Here is a 20,129-nt window from a genome sequence, read left to right on the forward strand (position 1 = left end):
CTCTCCGTAATCTCTGCAACAGCATGCCTATGGGAGTGGCCTTATTTTCGCTAATAGTGCAAAGAAAAGACTAGACTCTTCTGAAATATTCTTGTGTGACTAAGAAAAGGGTAAAGTTAAACAAACTCTATTTTTCAAAGCAGAAAACAGTCTGGCTTATCAAAATGATTAAACAGATATTCAATTAAAACTAATATCTTAAACTATAGTAGAAACTATGAGATGATGAATCATGATGAAATGGCGTCTGTTCTGATAGCTCTGTGCTATGCTTTCTGTTGTTCCTGTCACACTATTTCCCTGCTGCTAAGACTGCATTAAATAGCAATGTGCACTGTCCATCTTAGATCTCTTTAAATAGTACTGTTCAGTACTTGATGAAAAGCTTACAAATGCCTCTCAATTCATTGTCAGTTCTTTCTAATACCAGAAAACCAGGAAGCCTTTGAAGGGCTATTATTAGATGGACATTATACATGTAACCAGGACTTGAATTTGGACCAAGTTTGGTGATGCAATACAGTAGTTTCTTATGTTAAAATAAACTATAGATACAGATGGTATAGAGAGAGAAGAAGTGAACAGAAACAGAAATTATGATAAAATTATCATAAAATGTACAGTCACATATTTCTTATCAATAGTCTGTTAAAACAGAAGCAGATCCTGTCATGTGAAAACCAGTTTGTCATCTATTACACAAGTAGTTAATCCTAACAGAGTTCTATTTGTTTTTTTCTTTTTGTTTTAAGTACTGGGGCCTGGAGGTCAGGACTTATTTGTCTTCAAATTTTAGGCGAGGAATAAAGGGATCTCTGAACCAGTATTTGGCAGACCATGTTAACAAGGAAGTAGAGTTTTCCACTTTAAGTCTCATCCACAGGTTGTGGCCATTTTTTCAAGGTCACATTTAGTTAAGAAAGAATTTGGCTAACATTATGCTAAGAACCTTTCCAATCGCCCATACATAATTGGGATGCTTAATTAAGTGACATGCTTAATATGCAAACCCAACACCTTCAGAAATGTTTCAGCTGAACTAGATTGTAAGATGACAATTTGCTTATTATAGCAAATAAAATATTTTGATCCATTTTTATAAGTCTTACACTAACTCTTAAGTTTCATTTGAAGGGAGACATGATCTTTGCATTGTCTCTTAACTTTTTAACCTTTTCAATGAGGTACACTTAGAAGTTTAATGTAAAGGCATAATTTATTTCTTAAAACATGTGAAGTCATTAGCAACCTATGTTGGTATAATATCTAAATGCTTTCAGCTTGTACCATTTGACTCATTTCAAGTTTCATAATTTCCCCTCTTTCATCTCAGAATATATAACCTTGTCTTTACCCGTATGTCTCGGTACACAGAGCTACATATCATTTGTGCTTAATTCAGCTAATGAGAAAATAAATAAGGGTAAATGAAAGCCTTATTTTGTGCATCACTGTGGGAATTTTAGTTCTGTCAGTATGGTAAATATTAAGAGAGAAAAAAAAAGAAAAATCTCTCAACCAGAGTTGACTGTGTCTCCTTTTTTCACTCTTGAAGAGTTTAATTGATAGACTACAGTTGTCACTGGGACACCCATTTTAAACCAGCTGTTCCTTTTGGTAGGTGCATAATGTACTATATTTTTTAGACCTAATCAGACTTTTATTTGCCTTCTCACCAGAAAACATCGGAGATAAACATCTCCCTCCCCTCCTCTATCACATCTAAATTGTGATCTCTCATTAGAATATTTGCATGAATAAAAGTATATATCTAGTGGAAAATATTTCCTTTAGCTTAACACTTAACTTGCATGGGTATATATTTATATATGAAAGTTATCCATAGACAAATCTGATGCTGTTTTTACCTGCTTAAATATTGATAAAGTGGCATAATCTTCAAAAAATTTTATGTACTCAGTTAATCTATTCATCTTTGTCAGTGAATTCCTGAAGTAGCTTGCAGTAGCAAAGAAATGCAATGTAACAGTAACAAAAGTGATAAAGGAGGAATAAAGGAAATGTGTAACTTAGAATGTTTCACTTAAAAGTGGAGAAATTCTGCATATTCTAAACAAGGCCAATGGAGCAGTCTACATATAACATGTAATTGACATTTGTTGTAGGAGAAATGAACTTTCTACTTAATAAAATATTTTTAATTTTTAGTAGCCCCAAATGTTTTATTTTGGATGAGTTTATGTAATGTGGATTTAGAAGTGATAGTATTGGCTTATTTGTAATGTTAGAAATCCCTCAGAAGTGCACTTGTGCTTTCCTATAAGTATAATTACAGTTTGTGTTTAGTACATATGGAAGTAGAATGCTCCGTTAGTTACCTTTTTTCCACCTACATATCCATCCTTATATCTGTATTTTGCCAATTTTAGATGGCAATGTCCTAGATAGTAAGTCAGAAAATGCTTAAAATTTTCAGAATATCACATAAGTATGATACATAGGATTGTAGAATAACGTTGATTTGATGGTTATTTCTGTCATAAACTTTTAGATGTAAGGAAAACACTCACAAATCATTTTAAGAATTAAAAAAACAGTTAATTTAACCATGGTGAAAGAGCTAATGAACTCTAAAGAATGCAAAGATAGAAAACTTGTTTAAGCCCTGCTTATACACCAAATCCTTGCCTGGAGAATCCCAGGGACGGGGGAGCCTGGTGGGCTGCTGTCTATGGGGTCGCACAGAGTTGGACACGACTGAAACAACTTAGCAGCAGCAGCAGTAGCATACACCAAATCAGTCAGACTACGAACAAGATATAGGTAACATAATTTGTATAAGGTGAAACCTGACTGAAAACTTGCATTGTATTATTGCATTCTTAAAACTTTTATTACCAAGTACATTTGTTATCAGTTACACATAATATACTTTTGTTTGCAGACAGAGATAATTTAAGTGAAAGCGTTCCATATGCTAAAAAGTGGTAAGAAACGTGGCAAGCTTCTCATTACATGATAGACTCTATAGAAGGTATCTTTGTATGTGTCGAACTGCCTACGTATATGTGATCTAGCTACCTACTTATCTGTGTGTTTATCTGGATTGGCAGCCCTTTTAAAAGTTAACTTCTCTTTCTCTGTTCTTTCATTTCAGTTTGATTCCTTGTTATTTGGAGACAGTATGAGGCAAATGATTACTGGAACAAAAGGCTTTTTTGTATATAGATTTTCTTTTTCCCAAACTATTGTCTAACCATCTCTTTTTGTTTATCAAAGAACAATTAAGTAAACTGTCCATTAAATTTTTAAACAGCTCGACACCTATTGGATCAGTTAATTTTATAGCATACATTTCAGAAAGCCTTATTATGATATTTTCAAGTACAGTAATCTAAAGGTATGAGAGTATGTTCTAAAAAATTCAGGAACATTTTTTAAAATTACTTTTGAGTTCCTTTCTGTTATTCAGTGATCCTTTCCCTTCAAGTTACAAAATGACATATAATGAATCCATATTTCAAGATAGCAAAGGATAGAAAATACTCTTTCTTTAGTATGATATATGAAGTATAAGTGTTTCTCTTTTTTTTAAGAGAGAAGAGTTAATTCACCCTGAATTTCTCTATTTTTTCTTCTAAATTTGTTTTCATTATTAATTTCTCCTTTCTTTATGACATAAAGTGCCAAACTCAAAAAGTTTGAACTGTGTTAAAAATGGCTTAGGATAAATTGTGAACCATGTCTATGATTCCTATTTTCTCTTTTCAAAGACACATGTTGTTCTAAGAATTTGTTCAAAACCAGTGTTTATATAAATACTTGCTTTTAAATACAGTAAAAATGAATTGTTTTTTCTAGGAAAGAAAGTGATTGCTTTTTCAAAGTTGCAAACTTGGCAAGTTGACAAGTTGTCTGATTCCTGATTAGTATAAGACATGTCTTCAAAGAGTATGACTGCCACCTCATTGAGCAGATGGACGCCCCAGGCTTCTGTGTAGGAGGGCTCCTTGTTCACCTCTTTGCCAGCCTTTACCTGTACTTGTCTCTCTACAGAATTTCTCTCTTCCTCTCAGACTTTCTCCCTGCTTTTCCTTACTTTGCATTTTCCTTGCTTCATTTTTCTGCTCTATTTCTTTCTCACTCTCCTCATATCCTTTTCAGCTCTTTATTCACAACTTTGAAAGGGAAGTAAATGGTAGAAAGAACATTTTGAGCAAAATACCTTAACTTTTTTTCAAATTAATGAATAACCATTGAGTAATCTTTATATTTCCGGACTTCCTGGTATAAGTTTAGTTAGCTTGAAATAGGAAAATGCTTAAAGGATAAGTTATAATATTAAACTTAAGATCCTTTCTTTGAGAGGACCTATTTGTGTAGCTATTTTCTGGGGGTATATAAGTAAATAAACAAATATCCTATATTAGTTACTATATATACTCCTGTAGTAATATGTATTACTGTGTATATTTTTCTAGTACTATGTATAATATATATATATATATATATTTATACATAATTTGAAGATGGTGGTTCTATTTTATGAGTAAGTACACTGCACATCGCACCCCACTCCAGTACTCTTGCCTGGAAACTCCCATGGATGGAGGAGCCTTGTGGGCTGCAGTCCATGGGGTCTCTAAGAGTCGGACACGACTGAGCGACTTCACCTTCACTTTTCACTTTTATTCATTGGAGAAGGAAATGGCAACCCACTCCAGTGTTCTTGCCTGGAGAGTCCCAGGGACTGGGGAGCCTGGTAGGCTGCCCTCTATGGGGTCGCACAGAGTTGGACACGACTGATGCGACTTAGCAGCAGCAGCAGCACACTGCACATACATTCTTTTTACTAGCTTTGATAACAGATATTTAAATGTGTATTTTTCAGTTGTTTAATCATTATTACATCTATCTGAATCATACCAGTAAACTATTTTGAAAGGTTTTTAACTTGTAGCACTGTGCCATTGGTAAGATAATCAGTTATGAAGTATTGAGAAAACTGACATGTTATTATTTATTTCTAACTATGCTAGTCAAAGCAACACATCTTAGCATAATACATAAAAGGTATGGAATATAAAGGTGGAATCTGATAATATCTGATGCCTTTGAAAACCCAGTGTCTAAATACTGGGGTACCTTAATGCCATTGTTAAATAGTTAAATAATATAACAAATATTCTATAAAATTGATTGGTCATCATTAATAAAGGATTTGGTAGGGATGCCATAGAGCTCTGAAGTCGGTTAACATTTGGTGACATCCACTCTTTCTCCTTCTGCCTCCATCAAGGTGCCTGTGTCGGTGGCCATGATGACTCCCCAGGTGATCACCCCTCAGCAAATGCAGCAAATCCTTCAGCAGCAAGTCCTGTCTCCTCAGCAACTCCAAGCCCTTCTCCAGCAGCAGCAGGCAGTCATGCTGCAGCAGGTAATGTGGGTTACCTACTTTGGAATTCTAGCACCTGTGCTGACAGTGCCATGGGCATAAATGACAAATTCTTTCTCCACCAGAAAGGACAACCTGTCTGTATCGTGGAATATACATATAGCATTGTAATTGCAGAACTGCTTAGGAAAGTTTAAACCCCTTAGTCTTTTTAAAGTCATTAACATCTAGAGTAAGAGCCGAAAGAATTGTCATTTCAACATGAGATAAATCAATATTTAAATATTTAAATGCTTAGGTGCATTGGATTTGTAGACTTGCCTGCAAAAGTGCAAAGAGACCTACAGGTAATTGTTCTTTTTGAAATTCCTAACCCTCCAATACTCCTTTTAGTTCACATAAGGATGAAAGTGATTCTGACCTACTGCTACAATGGAAAAGTAACATCTCAAATTTTCCTTTTCAAAATTCATTTGTAATTTAGGAATAGAAGTATCTACTTATTATAACAAAGTTGAGCAGCTGAGCCACCAATTCATGAGATTTATCTTTTTCAAATAACAAAAAAACTAATGTTCCTAATATATATATATATATTATTGGAGCCTCAAGTTTATATAAAGTGGACTTTAGTCATAGACTTAATTTTTCATAGAGAAAATAATGTGCTTTACCTGAATTCTTATAGATTTAATTACTTTGCTATGTTCTGTGATGGTGACCACAGACCAACTGCTTATATTTCTAACTCTGATCTTCTGTCCATCTGATGGATTACAGTTTTTTTTCTGGTAAGAACCAGTCACCCTAATCTTACGTAACTCTGTAGTTGGTTCTTATAAGTGGTAGAGTAGACGGCAGATATAATAATCTAGGTTATTCATTTGGCTCTAGCACTTTAGAATACAGATTTTTCTATACCCCTTCATTTAGGATATTTTGGACTCTGAATTGCGAAGTTTCAGAACTGGCTTGGGAAAAAAAAAAATATATGTAGATCTGTCTCCTGGAATCCAGTGCATATTGGTTGTTTTTCTTGTGAGATGAATCTTAATGGAGACTCTACCCTGTACCAGTGTAGAAGAGTTTAGGAGGTTTATAATACATGCAACTTTTGCCTTTATTTATTAAAGTCAAAATGGTTTATTCAGCAACAACTACAAGAGTTTTACAAGAAACAGCAAGAGCAGTTACATCTTCAGCTTTTGCAGCAGCAGCAACAGCAGCAGCAGCAGCAGCAGCAACAGCAACAGCAGCAGCAGCAGCAACAGCAGCAGCAGCAACAACAGCAGCAGCAACAGCAGCAGCCGCAGCAACAGCATCCTGGAAAGCAAGCAAAAGAGGTAGGATCCGGCCAGCTCATCCATGCAGAGGAGCGCGAGGTTGGGAAGGGCACAGAGAGGCCAGGGCAGTCTTTGGTCTTCCTATCACCAGGCTCTTGCTGTCAAAGATGCACTATTATACATTTGTACTGAGCTTAATAGCAGTGACAGTGGAACTCTCCTGTTCTCCTTTTTTGTAGCATGGGACTTGAGAGTTATAATCCAATGCTGCTGTCGTCTAATGTTCACTAATGAATCACAGTGTACAAAGAGCAAGCTGTGTGGTGGACAAAGTACTGATTATCTTGTATGCACGGAGAATCTAAGTTGGTGAGGGAACCTTATTTTTCTCAGTGGTGCAGCTCAGAGAACATGCATGCAAATTGAGCCTGTTATTGGGGGTTGTGGGGGGAAAAACGGAGAAAGTGGTTGGGCACAGATTTCAAAGTCACAGGCCCCTGATTAATGACTGCTACTGTAGGTTTGGAGTGGCGAGTAGAAAGTTCCAGTTTGATATGCTCATAAATCAAACTGACAAGCTGGCTTCTCAGGCCTAGCTTGCACTTGTCAGCAAACTGCATCAAATATAAACATAATACAAACAAAACATGTTGAAGTAGTTAAATTGATCAGCAGGTATCAGAGCTGTTGTCTTCAAGCTGCCCATTATGCAAACGTACAGGAAACAGTTTTGACCCCCTGAGGCTTTGTTTCTGTTTGGATTTGTGAATAGAATTTCAGACAGCCATCAACTACAGAATAGAAATTGCTCCCTTATTTCTCCGGAGGCTTTGGGCAATCCACATGACTTGCTCCATTATGCAGTCTGTTTTCCAGTGAGCGCATCAGAAGTTTCTCTTTTTCCCAAACTAAAAAGGAAAGGTCTTCCACAGCAGCTTGTCTTTCTCTGAAGTGTGACTGCCTTCTCATACCCTCCTGAGTCCAAAAGGAGTCTGGTTTGTCTTGTAATGCCTCACAAAATTGGAACTTATACTTTTCCTTATAATAAGGGCACGTTTTGGGGCCTTGAACATAATTCTGCCTTTAATATATTCCAGTAAGAGAGAAGAGGAAGAGAGGGAGCTAACAGGCCTGTCCTATTAAGGCTACATCCCAGTTTACTAATAGATCACTAGAGACCACGGTCATGGACTTCTGCAGATCAAACTTACTGAGTTGGAAAAAAAATAAAAAGTGCTGTTGAAGTTGACTGTTTCCATCAAGTGTCATTCTTTGAGTATAAATAAATTTATTATCATCTGAAATAAGCCCATTTAAAAAGTCTGAACCATTGTGACACACTTTCTCTAGACCTTGTTCCATCCTCTTTTCTCTGCTGCTGTGTTAATATTTGAAAGAAAACTGAAAATCTAGAGCTTGCTCACATTCTTCCCTTGAACTTTGATGGTGGGATGACCATTCACAAATGCACCAGGGCAATGAAATGAATGTGTGTTTTTCTATATGAGAACTGTTTGCACAGACTCTGCCTTTCATTCACTGGGTTGGGTTTTCTGACACCAGCAGCAGCAGCAGCAGTTGGCAGCCCAGCAGCTTGTCTTCCAGCAGCAGCTTCTCCAGATGCAACAACTCCAGCAGCAGCAGCATCTGCTCAGCCTTCAGCGTCAGGGACTCATCTCGATCCCACCTGGCCAGGCGGCACTTCCAGTCCAGTCGCTGCCTCAAGGTACATACAAACATGGTGCACATGTCATTTCTAAGCTTGCATTTCTATCACTGTGTGGCCTGTCTACACTATACCTTGAGAAATTTTTTATGACCTTCATGTTTATTATTAAAACATGATTGTTATGAAAACAAAAACAGAGTGACTTAAAACCTTTGCAGGGCAGCAAAAGCAGTTCTGAGAGGGAAGTTTACAGCAACACAGTTTTACCTCAGGAAACAAAAAAATCTCAAACAACCTAATCTTACAAGTAAAGCAGCTGGACAAAGGAGAACAAGCAAAACCCAAAGTTAGTAGAAGTTTTGAGTATGTGATTTAGGTGCACATACTACTGTATATAAAATAGATAATAAAAACCTACTGTATAGCATAGGGAACTCTACTCGTACTCTGTAATAATCTATATGGGGAAAGAATCTGAAAAAGAATAGATGCATATATGTATAACTTGGAGAAGGAAATGGCAACCCACTCCAGTGTCCTTGCCTGGAGAATCCCAGGGACGGAGGAGCCTGGTGGGCTGCCGTCTGTGGGGCAGAGTCCACAGAGTCCGTCGCACAGAGTCGGACATGCCTGAAGCGACTTAGCAGCAGCAGCAGCAGCAGCAGCAGCAGCAGCAGCAGTATATGTATAACTAAGTCACTTTGCTGAGTACCTGAAACTGACAACATTGTAATTCAGCTATACCCTTTTATAAAATAAAAATTGAAAAAAACATGATTGTTAACATGGTTGCATGCCTCTTTGTCTTGAGACTCAGAGATTTTATTACACACTGCTTTTTAAGTGTTTGGTAAACTGCGCTCAAGTGCTTTGTTAGATATTAAATGTGTATTTATTTGTTTTACAGAAGAAAACGTGTAAGAACAGCACAATTCAAGGTATCAAATATATACTGAAGATCTGCAGGGAATTGGATTAGTGAGAAGGCTAACAACACTCTATTTAACATAAGTGAGCTGATAGGAGTTTTGGTGAACAACTGCTAAGAAAAAGATAGACACTCCTAATCTGCACACTAAAATCCCTACATATAAAAGGGAGGCTTTATGTATTCCTACAGAGAATATTCCAAGTTATGCTTGGGGGACCTCCTCATACATCCTGGACCATATTGATCCTCCTTTCTCTAAAATGATGTTGCTATAATTATGAATTATAGCTTTAAAAAGTTGTCAGTTGTATTCTTATTTTTCTGATAAGAAAAACTTGGATGTTCTTTAATAATTCAATAACACAATACCATACAAATATAAAATTGTATGTATTCATTATTGTACTCAACTTTGGGGAAATGGAAAGGGTTCTAAGTAAAAAAAGAAAACAGAATAGTAAACAAAATGGTTCTTTGTGTGCTAAAATTCTCAATACTGGTAAAATTCATGTATCTATAAATATAATGGAAAGCATATTCTAATTTCCATTAGGATTTTGTTGGAATAAGCTTTAATCCAAATGAACTTTAATTCAAATAATTTATGCTTGTTCCAGGGGAGCTCACATTGTAGTAATACTTGCTATGCATTTTTCTGCCTCTGTAGGAGACACTGAAGAAAATAAAAAATGATTAAGTATACCAAAAAATTATAATTAGGCAAGTAACATGGAAATTTACATTACCACATGTCAAATAGATAGCCAATGGGATTTGCTGTATGGCTCAGAAAACTCAAACAGGGACTCTGTATCAACCTAGAAGGGTAGGATGGGGCGGGAGATGGGAGGGGGGTTCAAAACAGAGGGAATGTATGTATACCTATGGCTGATTCATGTTGAGATTTGACAGAAAACAACAAAATTCTGTGAAGCAATTATCCTTCAATAAAAAAATAAATTACAAAGAAAAAAAAAGAGCCTTTTAAATATTCAAGTTTTTGTTTGTTGCACATTAAGTTAAAAATACCAGGGTAGATGTTTTTCTCTTTATTTATCAAATTACTATCTCTATGGCTTAATTTCCCCAGAATTCCTCTTTCATTTGACTTTAGATACTCTAATGCACCTGATTGCATTACTCTGAAGAAATCAAGAGAGATAAAGTTTAAATTGTGAAAGAAAAACAAGGCAGTAAAACCATTTTTTTCTGTGTCATTCCAAAGAGAATTGGAATAAACCAGCATGATTTTATTTGAGTAAAACCATTCAAACATTTAAAAAATGTTTAAAATGCTCATAGAAACAAAATGTAACTTCTATAAAATATACTTGTTGAACTGCATTCTTTAAAATCAAGCATACAAATATCTTGTGAACAAGGAAATTCATTATGATATAACCATTCTAATAGTTTTTAAATGAAAACTTTCTCTTATTCCTGAGCTTTTTTTTTTGATAGAATTATCTCCTTTGTTTTTCTTGTTTTTTTTTCCAGTTTTATTGAGATATAATTTATATACAGCACTGTATAAATTTAAGGTATGCAGCATAGTGACTTGGCTTACATACATCATGAAAAGATTGACTTACAACCCTGAGTTAGCCCCTGATGTTACGCAACGTAATGATTCACTATTTCTCTGCTATTTAAAGTGATTGATCACCACTTATTTTTCTTCCATTTGTATCTCCATAAAATACATGAGAAATAAAACACACAGAATGGAAAATGCTGAGGGAAAAGAAGTAAAACTGAAAACATTTGAGCAGTCTTGGTTTGAGCAGAAAATGGATTTAAACAGTTTTTTAATTGAAATATAGTAGACTTACACTGTTGTGATAGTTTAAAGTGTTAAGTGATTCATATATATATATACACAAAAATATATATAGAAAGAATATATATATACACACATATATTCTTTTTCAGATTCTTTTCTCACATAGGTTATTAAAAAATATTGACTGTAGTTTGCTGTACTATATAGTAAGTCCTTGTTGGTTATCTATTTTATGTATAGTAATGTGATGCAGAATCCCAAACTCCTAGTTTACCCTCCCTCCCCTATCCCCTTCGGTAACCATACATTTGTTTCTATGTCTGTGGGGTTATTTCTGTTTTATATATAAGTTCATTTGTGTCATTTTTCATTTGGATTCCACGTATAAGTGGTATCATATGATACTTGTCTTTCTCTGTCTGGTTTACTTCTCTTAGTGTGATAATCTCTGGGTCCAAACAAAAGAGATGGAAGTCACCATTGTGTTTTCAACTGTTTAGATAAATGTACGGAAAGTGCCATTGTGGAGACTCATCAGCCAAACTCAGAAGGAATGTGTCAGATAAACCAGCTATGCTAAAGAAACATGAGTTCATAGCACACTTGTGGAATTTCAAAGTTAAAGTGGGACAAAGTAAAAAAGTAATTGTAAAAGGAAAAAAGCTGAATCTTTGCCTCAGCTACTGCCTGTTTTGAACAAAAATGTTTTAATTATTTTTTTAACAGCTTCTCAGTTAACTTTGCATGAGGTTTTTGGTTGGTTGATCAATTAGTTACAAATAATAACCATATGAAAACAAAGTAGGATTAATATGCAATGATAATAGTCTCATTGTATCTTAAAAAATATGCTATACTAGCAGTATTTATCCCCATGATTTAACACAGCTTGTTCAGACTACTTTTAAAGCTATGATTTTTTTTCAACTGTATAAAAATTTGTGCATGAGAATTAGACATTAGAAATTTATAATTTTGATAAGGAAATTCACAGACATTTTTCTCTATGTTGCAAAATGATGCAATGTTGTATTTTATCATTTTAAAGTAAGGCATTTTAAATACTGAGTATTTAAAGTCATCATGAACATTACTACAGTTACTACAATCCTGGATTTTAATGTAAAGTAGGCAATTAAATTATGATCTCTAAGTTTGTATATAGAGTGACTGTTGGTATACAGAAGTCAAATAAGAAAGGATGGATTTGTAAATCCGTCTAGAATAAACTACTGATTGTAAAAGTATTTAATGCACAGTGTACTTTAAATATCAACTACTAATTATTTAGTGACATATCTTCATGACATAGTATTAAAAGACGCTTACTCCTTGGAAGGAAAGTTATGACCAACCTAGGTAGAATATTAAAAAGCAGAGACATTACTTTGCCAACAAAGGTCCGTCTAGTCAAGGCTATTGTTTTTCCAGTGGTCATGTATGGGTGTGAGAGTTGGACTGTGAAGAAAGCTGAGCACTGAAGAACTGATGCTTTTGAACTGTGGTGTTGGAGAAGACTCTTGAGAGTCTCTTGGACTGCAAGGAGATCCAACCAGTCCATCCTAAAGGAGATCAGTCCTGGGTGTTCATTGGAAGGACTGATGCTGAAGCTGAAACTCCAGTACTTTGGCCACCTCATGCAAAGAGTTGACTCATTGGAAAATGGGGGCAGGAGGAGAAGGGGATGACAGAGGATGAGATGGCTGGATGGCATCACTGACTCGATGGACATGAGTTTGGAATAAACTCCGGGAGTTGGTGATGGACAGGGAGGCCTGGCATACGGCGATTCATGGGGTCGCAAAGAGTTGGACATGACTGAGCAACTGAACTGACTGACTGACTGACCCTTGTTTACTATGGTACTTAAATAGGATTAAAAAATTAAAACTTAAAAAAATATGAAATTATTGTGACATGCACTTTAAATTTTGATATATATTTTTGACATAAGATGAGGTCAGTGTATCCCAATACACAGTATATATTCACAAATTCAGTATTACTCCAAGAACTTACATATGTATACACATACTTACCCTGGAGAAGGAAATGGCAATCCACTCCAATATTTGTGCCTGGGAAATCCCATGGACAGAGTAGCCTGGTGGGCTACAATCCAGGAGGATGCAAAGAGTTGGACATGACTGAGCAACCAAACAACAAAAACACATACATATATGTGTATGTATGTGTGTGTATACACACACACATATACATATATGTGTGTATACACATACACACATATACATATATGTGTATGTATGTGTGTATACACATACACACATATACATATATGTTTCATTCCAACTTTTAAAAATTTTTTGAATTTATAATACCTGTCTAAAATAAACATTTTCATTACCAATCTGAGAGACCTAACAGGGAATTTTGGATAAAAACCAGTGCAATTTTGAACTAACAAAATCTATTTGTCAAACTAGATGAGCTTGGAATCAGAGAATTGTTGAACAATAAAAAAAAAGATATATTTTGAAATAAAGTATAATAATGTCCTTTATGTTGAGTTAGGACTCTGCTGAAGTTCATCTTTGGCATCAGTGTTCAGTCAAAGTCAGCTATTTGGCTTTGACTTCATGTTCTGCTTGTGAAACTCTAAATAGCCAAATTCCTACTTCAACACCACTCTGGCATCCTTAAGTTTTTGCTTTATCTGTGATAATAGGCTTACATAGAACATATATATAATAAGGGTAATAGTACTAGCATTATGAACAATGTAAGTCATAAAGAATTATTGTTACCATCTTAGTATTCCCTTTCACTTACCAAATAAACCTTCTATTTGTAACTTACGGAAATCTTCTTTGGAGTTTTACATCCTGGAAACTCCATCAGTGAGATAAAGTTTGAATGAAAATTTGTTGTTGGGGTACTAAAACTTTGCAAGTTACCTGTGAATGCTGTTATGCATTAAAAACTAACTGAGGGTGACTTTCCTGGTGGCTCATCGGTAGAGAATCTGCCTGCTAATCCAGGAGACAAAGGTTCAACCCTTGATCTGGGAAGAGCGTACATACTGAAGAGCGATTAAGCCCATGCACCACAACTAGTGAGCCTGTGCTCTCGAGAACAGGAGCCGCAACTAAGGAGCCCGCGTGCTGCCACTGCTGAAGCCCACACCCTACAGCCTGTGCTCTGCAATGAGACGCCTCTGCGATGAGAAGCTAGCATGCAGCAGCTAGAGAGTAGCGCCCATTTTCTGCAACTAGAGAAAAGCCAATGTAGCAACAAAGACCCAGCAGAGCCAAAAATAAACTATTTTTTTAAGTTTTAAAAAATTGACTCAAAAAATAATAAAATTGGGTTTTAAAAAAGCTAACAGGGATAAATAAATACATGGGGAAATATTAAAAATATATGGAGTTAGTTTTTGAGAAAATTTAAATGAGATAGGAAGATAGAGATTAAATTGGATTTAATGTGTAGGTTATATGTCTTTTTTTTTTAATTTAATTTTATTTTTAAACTTTACATAATTGTATTAGTTTTGCCAAATATCCAAATGAATCTGCCACAGGTATACATGTGTTCCCCATCCTGAACCCTCCTGAACCCTCCTCCTTCCTCCCTCCCCATACCATCCCTCTGGGTCGTCCCAGTGTACTAGCCCCAAGCATCCAGTATTGTGCATCGAACCTGGACTGGCAACTCATTTCTTACATGATATTTTACATGTTTCAATGTCATTCTCCCAAATCTCCCCACCCTCTCCCTCTCCCACAGAGTCCATAAGACTGTTAATTCTTTATGAGTTGTGGGAAAACTTTGCCACATTAAGATATCATAATCAAGAAAAATGAGAAATCATTGTTTTTGTAAGAGAATATCAAACTGTGAACATTTAATAGTTAAATCATAGCAGGAACAGTTTTTATGTCAGATGTATTCCTGTATCCTAGAAATTCCTTTCCTTGGTTGAGATACTTGCCTTTGGTCTCAGTTTCAGCAAAAAAAAACTAGTTTTACTCCCTGTAATTCAGCATTTGAACAAAATGTTTATTTGGTACACCTCTCATTGAAAATAGATTTTAAACAGGGGCATTTTGCATACAGGTTATAGTAAGCTCCTAGTCAAATACAGATCAATAAGATGTTAGGTTTGGCAAATTATAAATCAACACGTGGCTCTCTGAGGGACAGCTCACCAACTGCAATAATTGTTGCCACTGGAGAGGAGTTCTGGGGACACAGAGGTCAGGACTAGTATGGAAATTTAAGTTTGCAAGGCGTACCCTTCTCTGCAGTTCAGTCATTTTGCCCATGTGTGTATACTGGTTTTTCAGATTGTAAAATTTAAGATGAAAAGTAAAAATTAACATTTCAATAATTCAAGTTATTTAATATCAGATTGGTTCAATATACATATGAATAATATAATACTCTACAAAAATATACTTTTATTATTTTTAGTTTTGAGTAACCCTAAAATAAGCAGACCATTATTAAATTAATTAATTCAAGTAGACTGACTTTATATAATGCCATATTAAAATTACTTATTTAATAACAAAATTATTACTGAATGTAGAAAATAAAAGGACATGGAAAGAATTATTTTTATTTTTGAGTGTCAGAGAGCTGCTCATGTATTAATAATTTTTACCAGTATGTGAGACCACTGGAATTTTTAAATTGTGTGTGCCTTTAGGATGTATAATCTAGATGTGAATCTAGATGTGAATTACCAAATTTTCATTAATTCTTAGCACAGTGCTTGGCACCTAGTAGTTATTCTACAAACTCTGACTCTAGGAATAAAGAATTACTTGATTTATCTGTGGTATTATATGGAATTTGATTAGCAATTATTGTTTTTCTTTCAACTCCTGAAAGAAGAAACCTTTTAATGCTTGTCTATAGTACTGGCAGTGAATAGCAACAAACCGAATCAGCAAACTAAAATGGACTGGAATGGGTGATTTTAACTCAGATGACCATTATATCTACTATAGTGGGCAAGAATCCCTTAGAAGAAATGGAGTAGCCATCATAATCAACAAAAATTCTGAAACAAAAGAGTTCTGGATGCAATCTCAAAAACGACAGAATGATCTCTGTTTGTTTCCAAGGCAAACCATTCAATATCACAGTAATCCAAGTCTATCTCCTGACCAGTGATGCTGAAGAAGCTGAAGTTGAACAGTTCTATGAAGACCTACAAGACCTTATAGAACTAACACCCAAATATGATGTCCTTTTCATTATAGGGGACTGGAATACAAAAGTAGGAAGTCAAGAAATACCTGGCGTAACATGCAAATTTCGCCTTGGAGTACAGAATGAGGCAGGGCAAAAGCTGATAGAGTTTTGCCAAGAGAACACACTGGTCAGAACAAACACCCTCTTCCAACAACACAGAGAAGACTCTACACATGGACATCACCAGATGGTCAACACTGAAGTCAGGATGATTATATTCTTTGCAGCCAAAGATGGAGAAGCTCTATACAGTCAGAAAAAAACAAGACCAGGAGCTGACTGTGGCTCAGATCATGATCTCCTTATTGCCAAATTCAGACTTAAATTGAAGAAAGTAGGAAAACCGCTGCACCATTCAGGTATGACCTAAATCAAATCCCTTACAATTATACAGTGGAAGTGAGAAATAGATTCAAAGGATTAGATCTGATAGTCAGAGTGCCTGAAGAACTATACAGGAGGCAGGGATCAAGATCATCCTCAAGAAAAAGAAATACAAAAAGACAAAATGCTTGTCTGAGGAGGCCTTACAAATAGCTTTAAAAGAAGAGAAGCAAAAGGCAAAGGAGAAAAGGAAAGATATACACATTTGAATGAAGAGTACCAAAGAATAGCAAGAAGAGATAAGAAAGCCTTCCTCAGTGATCAACGCAAAGAAATAGAGGAAAACAAGAGAATGGGAAAGACCAGAGATCTCTTCAAGAAAATTAGAGATACCAAGGGAACATTTCATGCAAAGATGAGCTCAATAAAGGACAGAAATAGTATGGACCTAACAGAAGACTCAGAGAAGGCAATGGCACCCCACTCCAGTACTCTTGCCTGGAAAATCCCATGGACGGAGGAGCCTGGTGGGCTGCAGTCCATGGGGTTGCTACGAGTCGGACACGACTGAGCGACTTCACTTTCACTTTTCACTTTCATGCATTGGAGAAGGAAATGGCAACCCAGTCCAGTGTTCTTGCCTGGAGAATCCCAGGGACAGGGGAGCCTGGTGGGCTGCCGTCTTTGGGGTCGCACAGAGTCGGACACGACTGAAGCAGCTTATCAGTAGCAGCAACAGAAGACTGCAAGGAGACAGTCCATCCTAAAGGAGATCAGTCCTGGGTGTTCATTGGAAGGACTGATGCTAAAACTGAAACTCCAGTACTTTGGCCACCTCATGCAAAGAGTTGACTCATTGGAAAAGACCCTGATGCTGGGAGGTATTGGGGGCAGGAGGAGAAGGGGATGACAGAGGATGAGATGGCTGGATAGCATCATCGACTCGATGGACATGAGTTTGGGTAAACTCCAGGAGTTGGTGATGAACAGGGAGGCCTGGTGTGCCACAATTCATGGGGTCACAAAGAGTCGGACATGACTGAGTGACTGAACTGAACTGAACAGAAGCAGAAGATATTAAGAAGAGGTGTCAAGAATACACAGAAGAACTATACAAAAAAGATCTTCAAGACCCAGATAGTCACGATGGTGTGATGACTCACCTAGAGCCAGACATCCTGGAATGTGAAGTCAAGTGGGCCTTACGAAACATCACTACTAAAAAAGCTAGTGGAGTGACAGAATTCCAGTTAAGCTATTTCAAATCCTAAAATGTGATGCTGTGAATGTGCTGCACTCAATATGCCAGCAAATTTGGAAAGCTCAGCAGTGGCCACAGGAAAAAGGTCAGTTTTCATTTCAATCCCAAAGAAAAATAATGCCAAAGAATGCTCAAGCTACCACACAATTGCACTCATCTCACACACTAGCAAAATAATGGTCAAAATTCTCCAAGCCAGGCTTCACCAGTATGTGAACTGTGAACTTCCAGATGTTCAAGCTGGATTTAGAAATGGCAGAGGAACCAGAGATCAAATTACCAACACATGTTGGATCATTGAAAAAGCAAGAGAGTTCCAGAAAAACATCTACTTCTGTTTTAAAGCTATGCCAAAGCCTTTGACTGTGTGGATCACAACAAACTCTGGAAAATTCTGCAAGAGATGGGAATACCAGACCACCTGACCTGCCTCTTGAGAAATCTATATGCAGGTCAGGAAGCAACAGTTAGAACTGGACATGGAGCAACAGACTAGTTCCAAATAAGGAAAGGATAACATCAAGGCTGTAAATTGTCACCCTGCTTATTTAACTTATATGCAGAGTACATCATGAGAAATGCTGGCCTGGATGAAGCACAAGCTGGAATCAAGATTGCCAGGAGAAATATCAATAACCTCAGATATGTAGATGATACAACCCTTATGGTAGAAAGCGAAGAAGAACTAAACAGTGTCTTGATGAAAGTGAAAGAGGAGAATGAAAAAGTTGGCTTAAAGCTTAACATTCCAAAAACGAAGATCATGGCATCTGCTCCCATCACTTCATGGGAAATAGATGGGGAAACAGTGGAAATAGTGAGAGACTTTATTTTTGGGTGCTCCAAACTCACTGCAGTTGGTGACTGCAGTCATGAAATTAAAAAATGCTTACTCCTTGGAAGGAAAGTTATGACCAACCTACACAGCATATTAAAAAGCAGAGACATTACTTTGCCAACAAAATTCTGTCTAGTCAAAGCTATGGTTTTTCCAGTAGTCATGTATGGATGTGAGAGTTGGATGTAAAGAAAGCTGAGTGACAAAGAATGGGTGCTTTTGAACTGTGTATGGATGTGAGAGTTGGATGTAAAGAAAGCTGAGTGACAAAGAATGGGTGCTTTTGAACTGTGTGTTGGAGAAGATTCTTGAGAGTCCCTTGGACTGCAAGGAGATCCTAAAGGAAATCATAAAGTCCATCCTATAAAGTCCATCCTAAAGGAAATCAGTCCTGAATATTCATTGGAAGGACTTATACTGAAGATGAAGCTCCAATACTTTGGCTACCTGATGCAAAGAACTGACTCATTGGAAAAGACCCTGATGCTGGGAAAGATTTAAAGTGGGAGGAGAAGGGGACAACAGAGGGTGAGATGGTTGGGTGGCATCACTGACTCAATGGACATGAGTTTGTGTAAACTCCAGGAGTTGGTGATGGAGAGGTAGGCCCGGGGTGCTGCAGTCCATGGGGGTCGCAAACAGTCAGAGACAACTGAGCGACTGGACTACACTAATTGCATGTATACATCCTTGAAATACTGTTTTAAGGGAAAGTGAATAATCTTCACTTAAGATTTTATGTTGATTGTTAATCTATGATGCTCTAGTCCACTGATTCCCAGATCCCAGATTGTGCTTGCCAATACACTAGTTTTCTGATAAATTGAACAGATCTTTTAACTTAGCTTCATTGAATTTTCACTTGTTGCAGGCACTTGTATAGGCTCTGGGGATAAATCTTTGACAATAACCGATAGTAAACCCTGCCATTATAAAACTTACCTTTTAAAGAAGAAGACAGACAACAAATAAAGTATATAGTGGTAACTGCTAAGGAGAAAAATGAAAAAGCAAGGATAAGAGATACTTAAGCAACCATGAGATGGGTGAAGTTGAACTTATACACAAGATAGCCAGGGAAGTGGTCCTGGGAAGGGCTATGTGAGTTGTGACCTTGGAAATGTGAGGGTGCTCTTGAACAAGTTAATTAATTTTCCTGTACTTCAGTGTCCTCATCTCTAAAATGAAAGTAAAGATGATAGTGGTTGGGCATTACATCAGTTATCATGTATGAAGGCTTTGCAAAATTGATTGACATATAAGTAGCACTATATATATATATCTGTTAAATAAATCAGACAAAGAAACCTGCCAGAGGAGTGAGTTGGAGTCAGAGGAGCTGTATAAACAGGAGCTTAGTTGTGAACATGTAAGACTGGAGAATCTGTTAGTGTTACAGTGAGATGTCAAATAAGCCTGCAATTCAAGGAAGAGATCTGGGCTAGAGATCACTTGAATCCT

General features: G+C 36.5%; 1 protein-coding gene across 50 annotated transcripts in view; it reads left to right on the plus strand.

Annotated features, from left to right (window-relative positions):
• Positions 1–20,129, plus strand: part of FOXP2 (forkhead box P2) — a 665,882-nt gene that overhangs the window by 581,010 nt on the left and 64,743 nt on the right. For 30 of the 50 annotated variants that reach the window (XR_015162584.1, XR_015162586.1, XR_015162587.1 and 27 more), the window contains 3 exons: positions 5,261–5,398; positions 6,508–6,699; positions 8,203–8,365. Coding sequence is in view for 45 of the 50 variants with exons in the window: in XM_086396664.1 (XP_086252790.1) it covers positions 5,261–5,398; positions 6,508–6,699; positions 8,203–8,365 (493 nt within the window). In the remaining 5 variants the exon portion in view is untranslated. The remainder of the gene's footprint in view (positions 1–5,260; positions 5,399–6,507; positions 6,700–8,202; positions 8,366–20,129) is intronic. The other 20 variants (XR_015162585.1, XR_015162588.1, XM_086396663.1 and 17 more) reach the window with 2 other exon arrangements.

This window comes from Bos grunniens, chromosome 4 (assembly GCF_055505025.1).
Source record: "Bos grunniens cultivar Pamir isolate PY7600 chromosome 4, Bosgru_T2T1.0, whole genome shotgun sequence".
Lineage (NCBI taxonomy): Eukaryota > Metazoa > Chordata > Mammalia > Artiodactyla > Bovidae > Bos > Bos grunniens.